General features: G+C 55.2%; 1 protein-coding gene across 8 annotated transcripts in view; it reads left to right on the top strand.

Annotated features, from left to right (window-relative positions):
- Positions 1-17319, top strand: part of NSD1 (nuclear receptor binding SET domain protein 1) — a 114935-nt gene extending 97616 nt beyond the window's left edge. For all 8 annotated transcript variants that reach the window (XM_055128470.1, XM_055128465.1, XM_055128466.1 and 5 more), the window contains 7 exons: positions 2182-2294; positions 4259-4528; positions 6248-6364; positions 6897-7038; positions 8569-8675; positions 10819-11023; positions 12116-17319. In XM_055128470.1, the coding sequence (XP_054984445.1) occupies positions 2182-2294; positions 4259-4528; positions 6248-6364; positions 6897-7038; positions 8569-8675; positions 10819-11023; positions 12116-13707 (2546 nt within the window). In that variant the 3' untranslated portion in view covers positions 13708-17319. The remainder of the gene's footprint in view (positions 1-2181; positions 2295-4258; positions 4529-6247; positions 6365-6896; positions 7039-8568; positions 8676-10818; positions 11024-12115) is intronic.
- The last annotated feature ends 88 nt before the right edge of the window (positions 17320-17407 follow it).

Below are 17407 nucleotides of genomic sequence, written 5' to 3'. Positions count from 1 at the left end.
TGCCCTAGCACTCTGCTCTGTCAGTACTCAGGTGATTGGTGTTCGTGCTTTCAGGGTCCTCTTCTATTTTTGTCAGGGGGGATGGGGAAGCAGCGGATTTGGGGGCAGTTTCTGGCAGTACTTGGCTAACTGGACCAGACAGTTTTGTGTACGGGCCCTGTTAGGCATGTGCTTCAACGCTTTGAATTGCCTTCTTGACCCTAGGGAACACGTTTACATGTAGAAATCTCACATAGACACCAGCTGTCAAGGAGTGTTGGGATCCACAAGGCATGTGACGCCCAGTGCCCCAGGCAGGAGCGGGGACAGGGCCTGTGGGTACAGCTCCCAGTGGTGAAGTGCTGACCCTGCATATATTTAGCCTGGGTTCCACCCCCAACACTGGGGAAAAAAAACAACACAGAAATCCCCATTAAGAGGAAGTGTAACTGGATTGACAATCAGGTTTGTCAAGGCCAAATCACTTCCTCATGTGAGCTGAGAAGAATTACATTGTAACAAGTCTTATTCCCCTTTTGTCAGACCCTTTCAGGAGAATGTTGTAAGTCTTTAACAGCCACTAATCACATCTATAATGAAGGCTATGTGCATCTTGTACTTTGGGCTTAAATGACTCGCCCAAGTGTTTTATTAGGACTGGAAGCAAATTTCAAACTCTTGGAGATGGGCTTTAGATTCAAACTCCTAACCCCAGCATTGACCTGTAGTTGTTGTCACAAGAACACCAGGCGTGTTGGATTCGGTCCCTGCATGAAAGTTATTTCCATAAAGGGGCAGTTTCCCTGGATAGGTAGATAGGGTCCATAGTCCAAGCAGGTTCAGAAGTTCCCATCAGGGTTGGGGGCCCAAGCACATGGCAGATAAACCTGCCATGTGTCCAGGCCGGGCCCTGTCATCAGGGAGAGGCCTCGGGCAGGGACTGTGCATGTCAGCAGTTTGCACCCACCCACCCACCCCCAGTCCCTGCAAAAAATATAAAATAAAATGTATGTGTCAGTAGAGTCACTACTTGGTATTTCCAGGAGGAGTTAGCGGAAGTCTAGGAAGGGTATTTGAGAGACAAATGAGGAAGCAAATTTAACCTCTGAGGTTCTTGGGTTTTGGGTTTCTTTAAAAGTGGATTATTTTGTTTGTTTGTTTGTTTTTGGCTTTTTTGGGTCACACCTGGTGATGCACAGGGGTACTCCTGGCTCTGCACTCAGGAATTACTCCTGGCGGTACCCCGGGGACCATATGGGATGCTGGGAATTGAACCCGGGTCTGTTGCATGCAAGGCAAATGGCCTACCCGCTGTGCTATTGCTCCAACCCCAAAACGTGGATTATTTTGTTTGTGTGTACTGGGGGATTACTCCTGGCCCTGTGCTCCAGGGTGATCCCTGAGGGTGCTGGGGAGACCATATGCTGTGTTGGGGATCATGCCAGGCCTGCATCAGGCCGCCTGGGAGGGTTCAGCTGCAGGAGAGCTCTGTTCATGGATGGCGACCTGGTGGGGCAGCTGCAGTCCCTGCATCCTTAGGAGCTGGCAGGTGTGGGCTTTGCCAGGTATTGACCTGTTTGAAGTTTGTCTTAACTTTTCCTTCAGAACTGGTTGTCTGTGTTGTGCGTTGGGTTTTGTCTTAACTCCTCTGAATACACTGAGGATGTTCCCCTGTTTCAGAATGAAGTCATACATACTTTCCAGCCATTCATACAATGTTAGTAGGTTTTTTTTTTTTACTTTTTTGGGTCATACCCGGAGATGCACAGGGGTCACTCCTGGCTCATGCACTCAGGAATCACCCCTGGCTGTGCTCGGGGGACCATATGGGATGCTGGGAATCGAACCCGGGTCGGCTTTGTGCAAGGCAAACGCCCTACACACTGTGCTATCACTCTAGTGGGAGCAACAGTACAGCAGGTGGGCTTTTGCCTTGCACTCGGCCGATCTCAGTTGATTCCCAGCATCCCATAGGATCCCCAAGCAGCACCAGAAGTAATTCCTGAATGCAGAGCCAGGAATAACCCCAAATAGAATTAAAAAGTAAATAAAAACAAAAGCACCGATTTCCTCACCCCCCCCCACACACACAGACACACACACACATACACACACAACCCAATTTAAAGGGTCTTTTAGGGAAAAGGTGGAGTTATTCCACTACCCTGAAATGCTGACGTGACTTATGCTGTGTTTTCATAGCTCTCCAGGAAGCTGCAGCGAGGTTTGAGGAGTTAAAGGCTCAGAAGGAGCTGCGGCAGCTGCAGGAAGACCGGAAGAATGACAAGAAGCCCCCTCCTTACAAACACATCAAGGTGAGCAGAAACCATAGGCGACCCCGAGAGCCCCAACTGATTCCTGCTTGGGGCCCGGGAATTGGGGAACATGAGCAGGAAAGTTCTTGAGCTTCAGTGCATGCACTGGACAGCATCAGTTGTTCCTTCACAGATTCCCTCAGAGGTCTTCTCCCTGCATGGACAGTCTCTTTGGTCAGCATCTCACTGTTAAGGTCCCACAAAGCCATGAAATGGGCGTCCAGGACATTGCCTCAGGTAGTGGGTCCCACAGCCTACCTCAGTGTCAGGAGTGCCTGGCTTCTGTCGCTGTGCCCATGCACATGTCTCTTTTTGCACATAGCCAGTTAGTAGTCTGGGAACAGTGTCGACACACCTACTGAACCGTGTGGTATCCGGAAGAACTAGAAGGTCACCCAGGACCCTAGGTGAAAAGTCATTTAAAGCTGACCCAGCAGCAAGACTCAATACCTTTGGCCACAACACCCAGGGAAGGCTGCAGTGTAAAGCCCATAGCGGGTGCAGGGTCTGGGGTTTACCCCTCTGGGACCACAGCCCCAGTAGTGAAGGACTGCTCCCCAAATGTCACCCACAGAGAAGGCCAGCATTCCCTGTAGACTACACTCCAAAAGTAACCCCGGGTTGGGGTAGGATGTCGAAACCAACATTTCTGGATGAGAAGTTTTCATTTTTATTTTGTTGTCAGAAACTCATTGTGGTGGTTTTTTTTTTGTTTGTTTGTTTGTTTGTTTGTTTGTTTGTTTTCTTTTTGGGTCACACCTGGCGATGCACAGGGGTTACTCCTGGCTCTGCACTCAGGAACCACTCCTGGCGGTGCTCAGGGGACCATATGGGATGCTGGGAATTGAACCCGGGTCAGCCGCAAGCAAGGCAAACGCCCTACCCGCTGTGCTATCGCTCCAGCCCCAGAAACTCATTGTTTCTATATTCACAGGTGCAACATGTGCGCGTGTGTGCACACGCACACACACACACACACACACACACACACACACACACACACACACACACACACACACACATGCAGTACCTGTTTTGGTCATTATAGTGATTTTACATCACAGACTCAGACATGAATTCAAATGAGATTTTCTTTTCCGGCCACCTCAAACTAAGCCTTTGTTTTCTCTCTGTTTTTTTAAAAAACTGTGGTCATGCACAGATAAACAGGATTTATCATCTACTACATTTTAACCAGGTGTCAAATGTCTTCATAATACTTGCAGCTTTCCTTGGCATCTCTCTCTGGATTTCCAGCTTATATAACTGAAGCTCTTTACCCATTCAGTTCCTTCCAGCCCCTAGCAACTGTGTTCTGCTGTCTTTGACTTTGACTGCTTGGCCAGAGAGGGCCAGATCCTTGTCTTGACTGGTTTATAGAAATGTGAAGGGAGCGGAGAGAGGGGAAGGGATACCTTGAAGAGAAAACACCGGCTTCGATCTCCAGTGCAAAAAGCCTTTTGTTTGTTTGTTTGTTTTTGGGTCTCACATGGCGCTGCTCAACGGTACTCCTGGCTCTGTGCTCCGGAATTACTCTAGGTTGTGCTCGGGGGGCCCTATCAGGTGCTAGGTTCGAACCCAGATCAGGCACATGCAAGGCAAGCGCCCTCCTTGTGTTCTCTCTCCCCAACCCCTCTTTTTCCCTTTTCCAACTCAAAACACTTTTCCTTATTAATTCATTTGCTGGTGGACGCTGGGTTGTTTTCCCATTTTAGCTGTTGTGACGAATATTGATGAATCTGTAGATTCTCCAGGTGTCGGGCATCAGAGCCAGTGCCACACTCAGCCAGGGCCACGCTGTGTCCCTCAGCTTCATCCCTCAGCCCAGTGCTCTAAATCTCCGTAGCTCAGAGTCATATCGGCCACACCAGGGGGCCTCGTCCATAGATCTGCCTCTGTTGTAGGCCCAGAGCCGGCTTTCGGTGCAGTGCTGGTGTTCCAGCAAGCGTGTGCTTTTCCTGCAGGTGAATCGCCCCATCGGCAGGGTCCAGATCTTCACTGCGGACTTGTCTGAGATCCCGCGCTGCAACTGTAAGGCGACCGACGAGAACCCCTGTGGCATCGACTCGGAGTGCATCAACCGCATGCTGCTGTATGAGTGCCACCCCACCGTGTGCCCCGCCGGGGGCCGCTGCCAGAACCAGTGTTTCTCCAAGCGCCAGTACCCCGAGGTGGAGATCTTCCGCACCCTGCAGAGGGGCTGGGGGCTGCGCACGAAGACCGACATCAAGAAGGTGGGGAAAAGGGACTCACCCTCCCTCTGCACCGCCCACCTCCGAAACCCAGACACACACCCTTTTGGTCTTCCTACGTTGAAGCAGCTTAAGAGGCCTTTTCAGCCGTTCTGATGAATGTGAGATATTGCTTGCTGAGGGGGGAAGGGCCGAGCGAGCTCTGTTCCCCTGGAGACGTCCAGGCTTGAGAACGCTTGTCTCCTCTGTGCCTCAGGTCCTCATGAGGACATTGGCTTTTCACTCTTGAGTTCCCTTTGAAAAATGAGAAATGGTTTTAGAGGAGACATTTGTGAAATTGCAGTAAGGAAATGGGGCCTAGTGGCTATAGTTAAATCGAGGAGCTGCGTGCGGGGCCTCTTCAGAAAGACGCCTGGCTCTGAGGCCGTGCTGGGTCAAGTGCACCCAAGCGCAGGCCTTGTGATGGTTTCCTGATACGCAGCATTCTGTAAAGAAAAGATGTCTCCCTTGTTGGTAGTAAGCACGTGGTGTTAGCGGGGGATCTTATGAAACCATCTGAAAGAATGACTCTGGACGACAAAAAATAAAAAGTCCTTATTTTTTATTTTGTTCCCTGTGTATGAAAATGGAAAGTGAGGAAATTCCTAGAGGACGAAGTGGTCTTACTTGCTCTTTCGTGGAAACCCTGGGATCTCCGCTTTAGAGAGGGAAGTGAGTGGGTGACAGAGAAGTGTTGAGAACATGCGAATCAAGTCACGTCTACTCAGGGGAGCGGCACCTCACCGAACTAGAGTACATGGCCTGCTTGTAGGCGGCTCCCAGACACCTTGGTCTGAACGACCTCTGAGCACAGCCAGCCATGCCAGCCCCCCACTCCCACCCCCAAGTTCCACGGAGCATAAAGAGCGTGAAAGAAAACCATTAGACACCCTTTTGTTAGGGAGCGTGAACGTGTGGGAGAGGGAAGATTCCAGCTGAAACTGGGGGTCCTGCCTGTTTCTAGCGAATGCCTTGGTGTGGGGTGGCCTCTCCCGTTGTCTGCCATCTGTACTCCATGCTCGGCTCAGGCTTGCCGTACCACCCTCTGCCCGTTATTTCTGGGCTCACCAAGTGTCAGGGAGTCTCTGTTGGCCGTGTGCCTGCATGGACGTAGCCCATCACCCTGGAGGAGAAAGGCCAAGACCAAGTCAGACCAGCCAGAGCGGGAGCAGTCGCACAGGGCAGTGCAGGCAGGCCAAGGGCCAGAAGAGTTCGTGCTCGGAATATCCCGGGGCCTACCAGAGATGGCAGACTGCGACAGGGAGGGAACAGACTTCCATAGCCTCGTGCAGCCACCAGGAGGATGGGCTGGCTGAGTCCCTATGCACATGGGGACGTGTGACTCCTAGCACCCAGCAGGAACACAGGCTTTCTGTGGACTCCGGCCCGGAGCAGGTGTCAGTTCCCTTGCCCTCTCTAAGGTAGAGAACGTGCTGGTGGCAAAAGAGAGGGAGAGGAAGGGGCAGGGAGAGGGCAAGGGCATGGGGGTGGGAGGAAGGAGATTGGAACATTGGTGGTGGGAAATGTACACTAGTGAAGAGATGGTGTTGGAACATGGTATGACTGAAATCCGATCATGGACAACTTTTTAACTGTTTATCTTGTGTTAATTTCATTAAAAATATTTTTTTTTTAAGAGAAACTTTTTTTTTTTTTAAGACGTGCTGGTGGCTGTGGCTCTGCTTTTTTGCCCTGAAGTCAAGCGCTGTTTTCTTATTCTAGGGTGAATTTGTAAACGAGTATGTGGGAGAGCTGATCGATGAAGAGGAATGCAGAGCTCGGATCCGTTATGCGCAGGAACACGACATCACTAACTTCTACATGCTCACTCTGGACAAAGTGAGTAGCCTGGTGCCTTCCAGGGCTCCGCCGGGTGAGGTCGGGGGTGTCTCAGCCTGCGTGTCTGTCAGGTGGCTGGGCCTGAAGTCACAGTAGGAACAAAGGCCCGCGGCTGCCTTTGTAGCTATGGCTAACGGCAGTGACGCAGCTCGGGCATTCTTTACCCTGTACAAAGTCTTTCAGGATTCAAGTTGAAGCCATAAATCTAAAGAATCATTTTCTACCCTTGTGCTTCTCAAACTAAGACACTCTTTGAATTCATGCACTTGGTGAGGTTCACCTCCAGAGCTGCTAGGTCCGGGGAGGGGCAGGGGTCCCCCCATCCGTACCTGACGTCCTCGATGGCTCCTCCGGGATGGGCTACTGCTGCTGCTCAGTACAGCGGCGTCAGGCTGCCAGGCCGGGAAGGGCGCTGCCGAGGGACAGCAGCTTGGGTCAGAGAGAAGAGAGCCTCGGGGTGACGTGCCCCTGTCCGGGTCTCGGCGGGCGGGGCTCTCGGGCTGCTGATGAGCAGAATCTTTGGGAACTGTAGGACCGGATCATCGACGCGGGCCCCAAAGGAAACTACGCGCGCTTCATGAATCACTGCTGCCAGCCCAACTGTGAAACCCAGAAGTGGTCTGTGAACGGGGACACCCGTGTGGGCCTCTTCGCCCTGAGCGACATCAAAGCAGGTGAGACCCCTGTCGGGCGTCGTATCAGGAAACCCAGTGTGTCTGGGCAGTCCCGGCATTAAGTGTCTGGGCGTCTGTTGACTGTCCACTGTCATAGCTACAGCACTTCCTCTTCCCCAGAGCGTACTCCTGGGTCTCCTCTCCAGGCTCCCTCTCTTTTTATTTTTACTTTTATTGAGTCACTGTGAGACAGACCCTTACAAAGCTGGTCATGATTGGATTTCAGCCATACAGTGTCCGACACCCGTCCCTCCACCAGTGTACAGTTCCCAGCACATGGCCCCCAGGTTCCCTCCCATCACCACCCAACCCCGCCTGCTCGATGGCAGATGCTTCTCTCTCTCTCTCTCTCTCTCCTCTCCTCTCTCCTCTCTCTCCCTCCCCCCGCCCTCTCCTCCTCTGTCCCCCTCTTCCTCTCTCCCTCTCTTGATCTCCCGCCTCCTTATTTGGGGCATTGTGATTTGCAATATTGATACCAAAAGGTTATCAAGAACATCCCTTTACCTACTTTTTTTTTTTGCTTTTTGCGTCACACCTGGCGATGCACAGGGGTCACTCCTGGCTCATGCACTCAGGAATCACCCCTGGCGGTGCTCAGGGGACCATATGGGATGCTGGGATTCGAAACCGGGTTGGCCGCATGCAAGGCAAATGCCCTACCCGCTGTGCTATCGCTCCAGCCCCTTTACCTACTTTTAACACGCAGATCCTGCCTAGCACCTCTCCAATCTTGTGTGTGTGTGTGTGTGTGTGTGTGTATATATTTGTGTGTGGTTTTGGGCCCACAACTACGGTGCTCAGGGCTTTCTCCTGGATTTGCTCAGTGAGCGCTTCTACTGGGCTCAGGGGAGTGACCCTGGATGGTGCTGGGGATCAGGCTGAGGTCGGCCGCGTGCACAGCAGGCTCATTCCCCACTGTCCTGCCCCTTCCTGTCATTTTGTCATTTTGTATTTGTGGCACAGTTGAGTTGTGTATAAAATAAGTGCATTAAATTTATGAAAGTTCAATCAATCCCTTGCTCATGCTTTATACACACACATACATACATACATATATATATATATATATATATATATATATATATATACTGTGAACAAAATCACCCACATTCATTGACTCCCTAGTAGACTTGAGGGGAAGGCCAATCCTTCTGCCCCTTGGCCAGTCTCACTTCCTTCTTAGTCCTCGAGAGACAGCTCTTGAGGAAGTCCAGTGTTCTGCCAAGCCCAGCAGTGATTCATCTCCTCACAGATGATAACACAGGTGTGCAGTAGGAAGCCTTCCTGAGATTTGACAGTTTCGTTGCTGTGTAAATATCCTGGGGATAGAGCACTAGTACAGCGGGTAGGGCACTTACTTCGCACGCCACCAACCCGGGTTTGATCCCCAGCACCCTTAGAGTACAGAGCTAGGAGTGACCCAAAACCAAACGAGCAAAAATAATTGGAACTGTGTATTTGTTGAGTAATGAAATAATGTGTGAAAGTGAAAGCCATAGGTACTAATATCTGCTCCATTTGTTAATACAGGCACTGAACTCACATTCAACTACAACCTAGAGTGTCTTGGGAATGGAAAGACCGTTTGCAAATGTGGAGCTCCGAACTGCAGTGGCTTTTTGGGTGTGAGGCCAAAGGTACCTTCCAAGCGTTTGCATTCAGAATAGTGGTGTGGCTTCCTACCTTCCGTTCGTGGGGCTTCCTGATGGTCTTCTAAGATGTTTCTGTGAAATAATGACATTCAATAGGTTCCATAGGGCCACTAGCGGTTTGCTGAGCCTTCTGGTGTTCTAGGGCTGACCTACCTCCCAGGGGTTCTTTCAGGATTGGCCCAGTAACACTGTGCAAGTGTTTTGAGCAGTCTTAACTCGCTAATACCTCTCTGGCTAAAACAGTTTGCCCACTAGTAATCTATAAACTCGGTTCCTGCCATGTCATTTCTTTCTAATTTCCCCTTCCTCCCATTCTTTCTATCTCGCCCCTCCTCTTTTTTCTCCCTGAATCTAAAGAAATCAAAGAATCTGCGGCTAACTTTAAGATTTTTATTGGAGTTTCACACCTCATATAGGTGTAGAACCCTTAATCTGACTGTGGTAACAGTTTAAACGTTCTTTTGTCTAAACTTTCTGTGTATGTATATGTGAACTGAATTATAGTTCTGTAACTGTAAGAATTATTTGCAAGACGGTGTCATGCTTTTGTTAAATATTGTCGGATCATTTGTGAGCCGGAGCAGTTGTGGAGCAGGGAGGGTGCTTGCTTTGTATGTGGCCAACCCAGGTTCGATCCCCAGCAGTTTATAGTCTTTTGCACCCGCCAGGGGCAACTCTTGAGCATCTCTGGATTTGGCCCCCAGAACAAACTAAACATTTGTCACATCACACTACAGATTTGATTGGTTTTGTTTGTAAGTTTTGTTTTGGGGCCACACTCAGCAGTGCTGAGGGCTTAGTTCTGGCTCTCCACTCAGGAGGCATTCCGGGGGGACTAGGGGAACCATGTGGGGGTCCCAAGAGTTAAGTCTTGGTTGGCCATGTGCACACCAAGCACCCTGCTAGCTGTACTGCTAGCTCTGGCCCACAGATTAATGTTTAATTGTGATCCAAAGTAGACTCCACTTGGCCTTCCAGTTGTGTGAAGTGGCCCTTCATGCTGATGATGGTATTGAAATCAACCTTACAGTAAAAGGAAGGGCCAGGGATCTGGCTCAGAGCGGTCAGGCCCCACGTTCAAACCCTAGCGCACTATGGCCCCGTAAGAACTGCTAGGGAACCTCCCTGGAAAAGGAAGTTAAAAATATGTAAATTAGCATAGAAATCAATAACTAGAGAAAGTAGTGACTAAGCAGTTATAGGTGAAGGTGAGTGTTAATCTGTTTTGGCTCTAGTGTTGGTTTTTAGATCAGACTTAACCTTGGACTCTTTCTTAGCAGTGCTCAGGGGAGCCATATGTTGTGCCAGGGACGGAACCCAGGTTGACCACAAGCAAGGCGATTGCTTTACCTGCTGTACTAGCTCTTCGGCCCCAGTTCTTCAATAAATAAGGGCCATTATCCTAAATTGGGCCTTGGCTTTATTCTTTATGGAGTGGTTTGGCTACTTACGTGTCTAGTTGCATTCATACATTAAAAGGGTTCTTTTTTAAAAAAAAGGGTAGTTGAACCCAAGTTTGATGGCATTAAATGTACTGGGAATGTACATGTCTGTATCCCGAAGATCCTTCCAGGATCACCTTTCCCCGTAGGAGTCAGGAAGAGAGAAATTTGAGCACAGATACATAGAAGTGGAGACACGAAGGGCTGGCGGGTACTGGCGTGCTCTCACGTGGGCCCTGGGGCTCCTAGGTCAGCACTGCAAGGAAAAGCACCCAGTCTGCCAACGAGGCATGGGCCGCTCTCAAATCAGAGCTGGGCTTCGGAGCACAAGTCCGAGCAAGCACTGTGCTGTCTTTCTGGCACACGCTCACTTGCCACTGCCTCCTCCCGGATCTCACAAGCCCTCCCGCACACACATCAGTCCTCCCTTGGGAGTGAGTCAGCATTAGAATCTCGCCAGCTAGGAAGGGGAGCGGCTTTCGCACCAGTCCTGCCCTGCATGGTCCCGAAAGGCGAGTTTCCCATCTGATGTTTCATGCCGGTGGTAGGAGTCGGTGTCGCATGGTCACAGCTGATGCTCCTGCCATGTGTGGCTGTGTGACTCGCCCTGTCTCCCAAGAGAGTGAGTCCAGCTCCCGCTCTGCGCATGTCACCACAATGCTGACTGCTCACTGTCTGCCCTCTAGAATCAGCCCATCGCCACGGAAGAGAAGTCCAAGAAATTCAAGAAGAAGCAGCAGGGCAAGCGCCGGACCCAGGGTGAGGTCACCAAGGAGCGCGAGGATGAGTGTTTCAGCTGCGGCGACGCCGGCCAGCTCGTGTCCTGCAAGAAGCCAGGCTGCCCCAAAGTGTACCACGCCGACTGCCTCAACCTCACCAAGCGGCCCGCAGGTGGGTGGCCGAGTCCATTCCCAGGGGTGTTTCCCGCTGACGCACCCAGAGCCCGTGCTGAGGGCTCCCGGCTATGTCCAGGTGGGAGTGAACCTGCCTGCCAGGCGTGAACATTGTCTCTGCTGGTTCTTGCGGGGGTGAAGCCATCTCATCCTCCAGAGCTGCAGAGCAGGAAACCGAGTGTTGGCTGAGAGGCCTCATGGGAGGAGGGCGTGTAGGTGGAGGCGTGGGGCTGCCGCTGGACTTGCTGACCCGCAGAGCGTGAGCCATGGAGGAGAGGCGGGGTCACGCAGGGGCCTGCAGTGCTTCAGTCCATGCCACATATCATGGGGCCCGGGGTCCATTCCTGCCACCAGGCACCAGGGCCCAGGTTGCCGCTCAGCAGGCTAATGCAGAAGCTTCCCCTGCAGGGGCCGTGGCGTATGTCCCCAGCACTGTCAAGTGGGCCCCAGGAATGGATGAGGGAGGCTTGGCCATCTCTCTAGTCAGAGAGGAGTAAATGGGCATCAGTTGTCCTCTGGGGCTCCTGGCCCAGGGAGAGTCAGGGCACAGGGAGAGTCAGGGCACCTGCCCAGCCCTGGTAGCGGCACACAGGACTTGTGATGGGGGCGACACTGGTGACCTCAGGCAGGGGCGGTGGCTTTCTCTGGTCAGAAGTTTTTCAGGACCTGGAAGAGCTTGCAGAGGGGAAGGAGAACCTCTCCCCTCGGGGTGGCCTGGTCAGTCCGGGCCGGGGTGGTGTCGGAGGTCACTTGGGGTGCTGGCTGACTAGTGCTGAGGACTCAGCTCACCTGGGTCTCGGGGCTGAGTCACTGCAGAGGACCGTGTCACCCCTCCCCTGTTCGTCTTAGCCATCCAGGAGTTTCATGGCTAAAGCCCTGCAGAGAGCTGCGTGCCAGACCGGTCAGGGCTGAGCGGCCTGCAGGCATCCAGCCGCTGCGCGTTTGCACTCGGGCTCAGCTCAGGCCTGCCCAGACCTGTGTTCTTTCTACCTGTGTCTGTCCGCTGAGCTGTTCTCCCGTGCAGTACTGCCAGGAGGCTGGGGGCAGGCCCAGCGGCCTTCGTCAACCCCCTCTCCTGTCTGCCTTTCAGGGAAGTGGGAGTGTCCCTGGCACCAGTGTGACATCTGTGGGAAGGAGGCGGCGTCCTTCTGTGAGATGTGCCCCAGCTCCTTCTGCAAGCAGCACCGCGAGGGCATGCTCTTCATCTCCAAGCTGGACGGGCGGCTCTCCTGCACTGAGCACGACCCCTGCGGGCCCAATCCCTTGGAGCCCGGGGAGATCCGTGAGTATGTGCCGCCGCCCGCGCCACTGCCACCCGGGCCTGCGTTGGGAACGGCCGCTCAGGGGCCCGCGGCCTCAGAGAAGCCTCCTGCCAACACATCCCAGCCACTCTCACTGGCCAAAAAAGCTCTGCCTGGCACCTGCCCACGGCCCTCCCAGCCTGACCGGCCACCTCCTGGCAGGACTGACTGCAGGCCCCAGCCCGTGGACAGGGGCCGGGACTCGGCTGGTGCAGGGTCCAAACCCCCCTCCTCAGCCTCTGGCCAGAAAGCCCCGGACCGGCCCCCTGCGGCGGCCACAGGACCCCAGCCCCAGCCCTCCGACAAGCCTGCTCCCGTCTCCAGCCCCAGCGCCTCCAGCTCAGTCAGGGCCCCGCCACTGGAACGGCCTCCGGGAGCCTCTGATTCCCGGCTGGAAAAACCCAGAGGTGCTGCCGGCTCCCGGCCCCTGGCCCTGGAGAAACCCCCAGGCCCTGCCAGCCTGCGACTGCGGCCGCCGGACAGACTGCTGCTCCCCAGTGGGCCCAAGCTCCAGACGCCCGACAGGCCCCCCGAGAAGCCCCACGCAGCCCTGTCCCAGAGACTGCCGCCTCCTGACAAAGTCTTATCAGCTGTGGTGCAGAGCCTGGTGGCGAAGGAGAAGGCGCTGAGGCCCGTGGATCAGAACTCCCAGGCCAAGGACAGAGCCGCGCTGGTCATGGACCTCATCGACCTGACCCCTGCCCATAAGGAGCGCGCAGCCTCGCCTGATGCCGGCCCGCAGGCCGGGGACAAGATGCCCGTGCTGGAGCCCAGCCCCTGGCCCGCCAGCAGAGCCGGGGGTGAGCGGAGCGGCGTGTCCGACCCTGGCCTCCAGGCCCCGGGAAAAGCCGCCGCCCCGTTGGAGCACCCCTGGCAAGCTGTCAAGTCACTGACCCAGGCCAGACTTCTTCCTCAGCCCCCCACTAAGGCTTTTCTGTATGAGCCAGCAACTCAGACCTCGGGGCGCACCCCTGCCGGGGCCGAGCCCACCGGGGCTCCCCTCCAGGCCACGGGTCTGCTGAAGCAGGTGAAGCAGATGGCCGCAGGCCAGCAGCTCTCGGGGCTCGCTGCCAAGAGCGGGGTGTCCCACAGGCCTCTGGGGAAGGCCCCCAGCTCCCTCCCCACGGAAGAGAAGCAGCTGCCCACCTCTGAGCAGAGGCCCTGGGCCCCAGGCAAGGCCTCCCCGGGTTCTGGACTCTGGCCCCTGGTGGCTGGGCAGACCCGGGCACAGTCCTGCTGGTCCCCTGGGAGTGCACAGACATTGGCACAGACTTGCTGGTCCCTCGGAAGAGGGCAAGACCCTAAGCCAGAGCAAAACACACTCCCAGCTCTTAACCAGGCTCCTTCCGGTCACAAGTGTGCAGAGTCCGAGCAGAAATGATAGCGTCCATGTCACCTGGCCAGTCCAGCTGGCCGTGGGCTTTGGGGGAACGGGAGATCATCCGTCTTTCCTTCCCCCACCCTGCAGAAAACAGACCCCAACACTCTCCCACTGTTCCTCTTCCCTGTGTCCCAACACTCAGAACTCTTGTGACATTAGCCAGTGGGGCTTGTGGTTGTGTGAGCTGTGTCTGGACATACCGGTGGGCCCCAGCCGAGGAGATAGACAGGCTTGGGTCTCCCCACCCCCTCATCTTTACATGGTCGATTTAAAATAAAGAGTCCACTCTGGAGTCAAGCATGGGATTCGATTCTGGTCAGGTTGGAAGGTAGGGGGCGCTACAGGCTCTGTCTGCCCCGGGGGAGGCGGGGTGGGCCGCGCAGAGTCCGCAGTGGCTCCCCGCACGCCTGTGTGCTAGGTCAGGGCCGGGCCTGAGAGATCCAAGCCGCTGGGAGCCCGGGTTCTTGTCAGAATTTGGACCAGAAAGCGGCAGGAAGTTCTGCCGGGCCCAGGGCTCAGAACCCCCGTTCCCCCATGTCCTTTGTGGTGGCGGCCGCTGTGGGCACAGGCCCGTGTGCATGCCTGCGTGGGGGTGGGGCCCATGCGGGGCAGAGTCTGAAGGTCGGTGCTGGCCCGGGCAGCTGGGGTGGGCTGGTCTCCCCGGCCCCACCTTGCTCCCGCGGTGCCACGAGGCAATTGGCGAGCTGCCCCTGGCTCCCTGCCCTTCCTCCTTCCCAAGACCGCCTCACGCTGGCCCCCGACACTCAGGTGCTTTCGGATTTCAGAGACCCCGGGGGACAGCGGGCATGGGAGGGGGTGGCCCCGGCCCCTCCCTGCAGGCGTGCCAGATCCCGCCAGAGGATGATCCTTTGCCCTTTCCCTTGACCCGAGGCCCGGGGGGGCCCAGTGTGGAGGCAGCACCGGGCAGGAGAGGGGCGCCTCGGGGCTGGGCAGTCTGTTGGTGCTAACCTGCCCCCCACCCACCATCCACTCCCCAGCTGCCCACAGGAAGGGCTGTTTGCCCAGCTCCTTCCTGCGCCTTGGCCGGCCTTCGCCCCTGACCAAACGTGTTTACCTCTCTGCTTTGCCAACATCGCCGGCCACCTCCACCTGCTGGCTCTCCCCTGGCCTGTGGGGCAGGGCCGGTGCCCCCGGCGGGAGTCTGTTCTACACTAGTTCCCTCCTCCCTGCCTCCAACTGCGGGCACTTCTGGCCCTGGGAGCAGGGCACAATCATCGTCGTTAACAAGCATTTGCGCTTTAAGATGTAAAGAAGTTGCTTTTTTGTTTCCCAAAGTCTGTCTCTGCTATTGGCGAGGCATGGGGGTTGTGGGGTGCGGGGTGGGGCACCTCCCTGTCCCTCGGCTCTCCCCCATCAGAGGCAGGACTCTCCCCTGCCCCACAGGGAGAGCAAACAAAGAAGCTTATTTTCTTTGGAAAGAATTTTAAAACAGTGAAAGATATTTTTAAAGAAACCCACCCTGGGCCTGAAACGTTCATCCTATTAAGTATTTATCATGTGTGAGAATATGAGAATAATCGGTCCATCGCCGCAGCTCGTAGGTCCCTTAGGTCATGTGAGTAGGGTTTGCCTGGTGCCGTCCTGTCCCTTTCTCCTGTCAGCCGTAGTTGTGCGCAGAAGCCCCCTCGCTGCACTGTCAGACTCCCCGCTGTGCCGTGCTCAGTTACCACAGCTCTTTGTTTCATGAAATAAACTGTGAATTTTTTTTCTCTTTGCGGGGGGTGGGGGGTGTGCACAGGCTGTGTTTCTTAAAAAAAAAAAAAAAAATTCTCTTTACCAGTGGAGCAGTTGGCTCCGCAGTGGGCTTTGGGAGGGGATGAAGTGACCGAACAGGCTGCCCCTCACGCGACACCCCCTCAGTCCCGGTGCTTCCCGGCTTCCCGGCCTTCACTGTCACCAGGAACTTGGCTCCGGACTGGTCTGCGGAGCTGGGCTGGGTGGCCAGGTGACGTAGGGGCTATTTAAATGCCCTCAGGGCTGAAGGGAAAGGGGGGCTCACACCCTCAGTGAGTGTCGGTGGGTAGTTTGAAACCGGGGGCGTTGTGCGTAGGCTCCTGGAGCCTACCTAAGAGTGAGCGTTCTCTTAGCAGCCCCCCTCATCTCTGTGCAAGACAGGACACTGGTGATTCACCAGGGGTCTCCGGAGAGTTCGAGACAAGCCCTGAGCAATTATCCCGAGGGGGGGGTGGGGCTCTAGTTTCCCTGGAGGCCATGAAGGCGGGGACTGTTGCTTTCAGAGCCCCCTGGGTTTCCCTGGCACCTCCCCCCCTTAGTGGCTGTGGGAATCCTCTTGCTCTGCATCTCCACCCGCAGCAGACCCAGTCTCGCCACGCGTCCTAGAACTTCCCCCAGGGGTCACAGAGGGCCCCCCCCCCCAGCCCTAACCTCGGCTGGGGAGCAGGGCAGGAGGGAGGTGACCCTGGTCCTCTGTGACATTCCAGATCACGCAGCGCTTTGGCGTGGCTGCGGGAGGCTTGGCGTGGCTGTGGCCAGTTAGTGTTAGGCGGGCCGCTAGGGACTGAGATGGCTATCAAATCAATTGAAATAAGAATAGGGAATTGCTTGTGTACACACACACAGACACACGCGCGCGCGCACACACACACACACACACACACACACACACAATGCAATGATGGTGCTAATATCCTGGTACAAACAAGCACTGCCAAAGGTCGAGAGCCTGGAGAACCCCCAGATTCCTGTTGGCGAGGAAGAGGTTATCTGGAGACAGGTGTCCCCAGGCTCTGTGCCAGGTTGGGGAGCTCCGGGGAAGCCCACACACAGCCCCTCGTGTCACCAGAGTAGGGAGTGGTGTCGGGGGTGTCCTGGGCTGTGGCGCCTCGCCTGCCACCTGCATGCGCACAACCCCCAACCCCAAAACAGGCTGGCGGAGGGCTCCAGGGCGCATGTGCAGGAGAGGGTGCGGAGCTGTCTCCCTCCCTGGCTCTCCTGGGAGCACCTCTGGCTTCTGAAGGTGGAGGGACAGTCTCTGACCGCAGGGGGAAAGTGTGTTTCAGCCTACAGGCTGGGAGGAAGCGTGCCCGAGCAACCTCATCCCAGCTCGGCACATTAAAACACAGACACGGGCAGGCCCTGCCGAGCACCGCTCTCCTGGGACGTGCAAAGACTCTGCAGGGCAGCAGGTGACCCCTCCCTGGGTGTCGGTTATAGTCCTAGTGGGCAGAGGTGAGCCCCGAGTGACAGCCACAGGAGGGAGAAGGGTTGGGGTGCCTTGGACTTCCCAGGAAGGGCAGGTGCCAGGTTCCCGGGAGCTGCCTGTGTGTGTGAGGGTGCGTGCGGATGGATGAGTGCACAGGCCAGGGGAGGGGGGGGGCAGGCGCATCCTGGCAGAGCACCCAGCCAAGCGAGTGAGCGACCCTTGAGATCCGGGGGAGGGGGCAGCCCGCTGAGGTCCATCACTGGTTTATTTGCCCCACCCCCGGCCCTGTAGGTTGTCAGTTGTAAGTGAAATTCCTAGTGAAAAAAAAAAAGGGGGAGCCCTGTATTAGGAATCCCCATAAATATGTACTGTAATTCTTTGTATATAGAAAAATTACTGTAAAGTAAAGTTTAACTTTACTCTTCTGGCCCTGCCCTGTGTTTTGTTTTCTTACTCAGGGGTTGGAAACAGAGCGGGAGGGGGAACTGGGGGGGGGGGCAGGGCAGCCCTCAAGCG

The sequence above is a fragment of the Sorex araneus genome, chromosome 2 (genome assembly GCF_027595985.1).
Source record: "Sorex araneus isolate mSorAra2 chromosome 2, mSorAra2.pri, whole genome shotgun sequence".
Taxonomy (NCBI): Eukaryota; Metazoa; Chordata; class Mammalia; order Eulipotyphla; family Soricidae; genus Sorex; species Sorex araneus.
The sequence above is the reverse complement of the archived record's forward strand: the minus strand, read 5'-3'. Positions and strand labels throughout refer to the sequence as shown.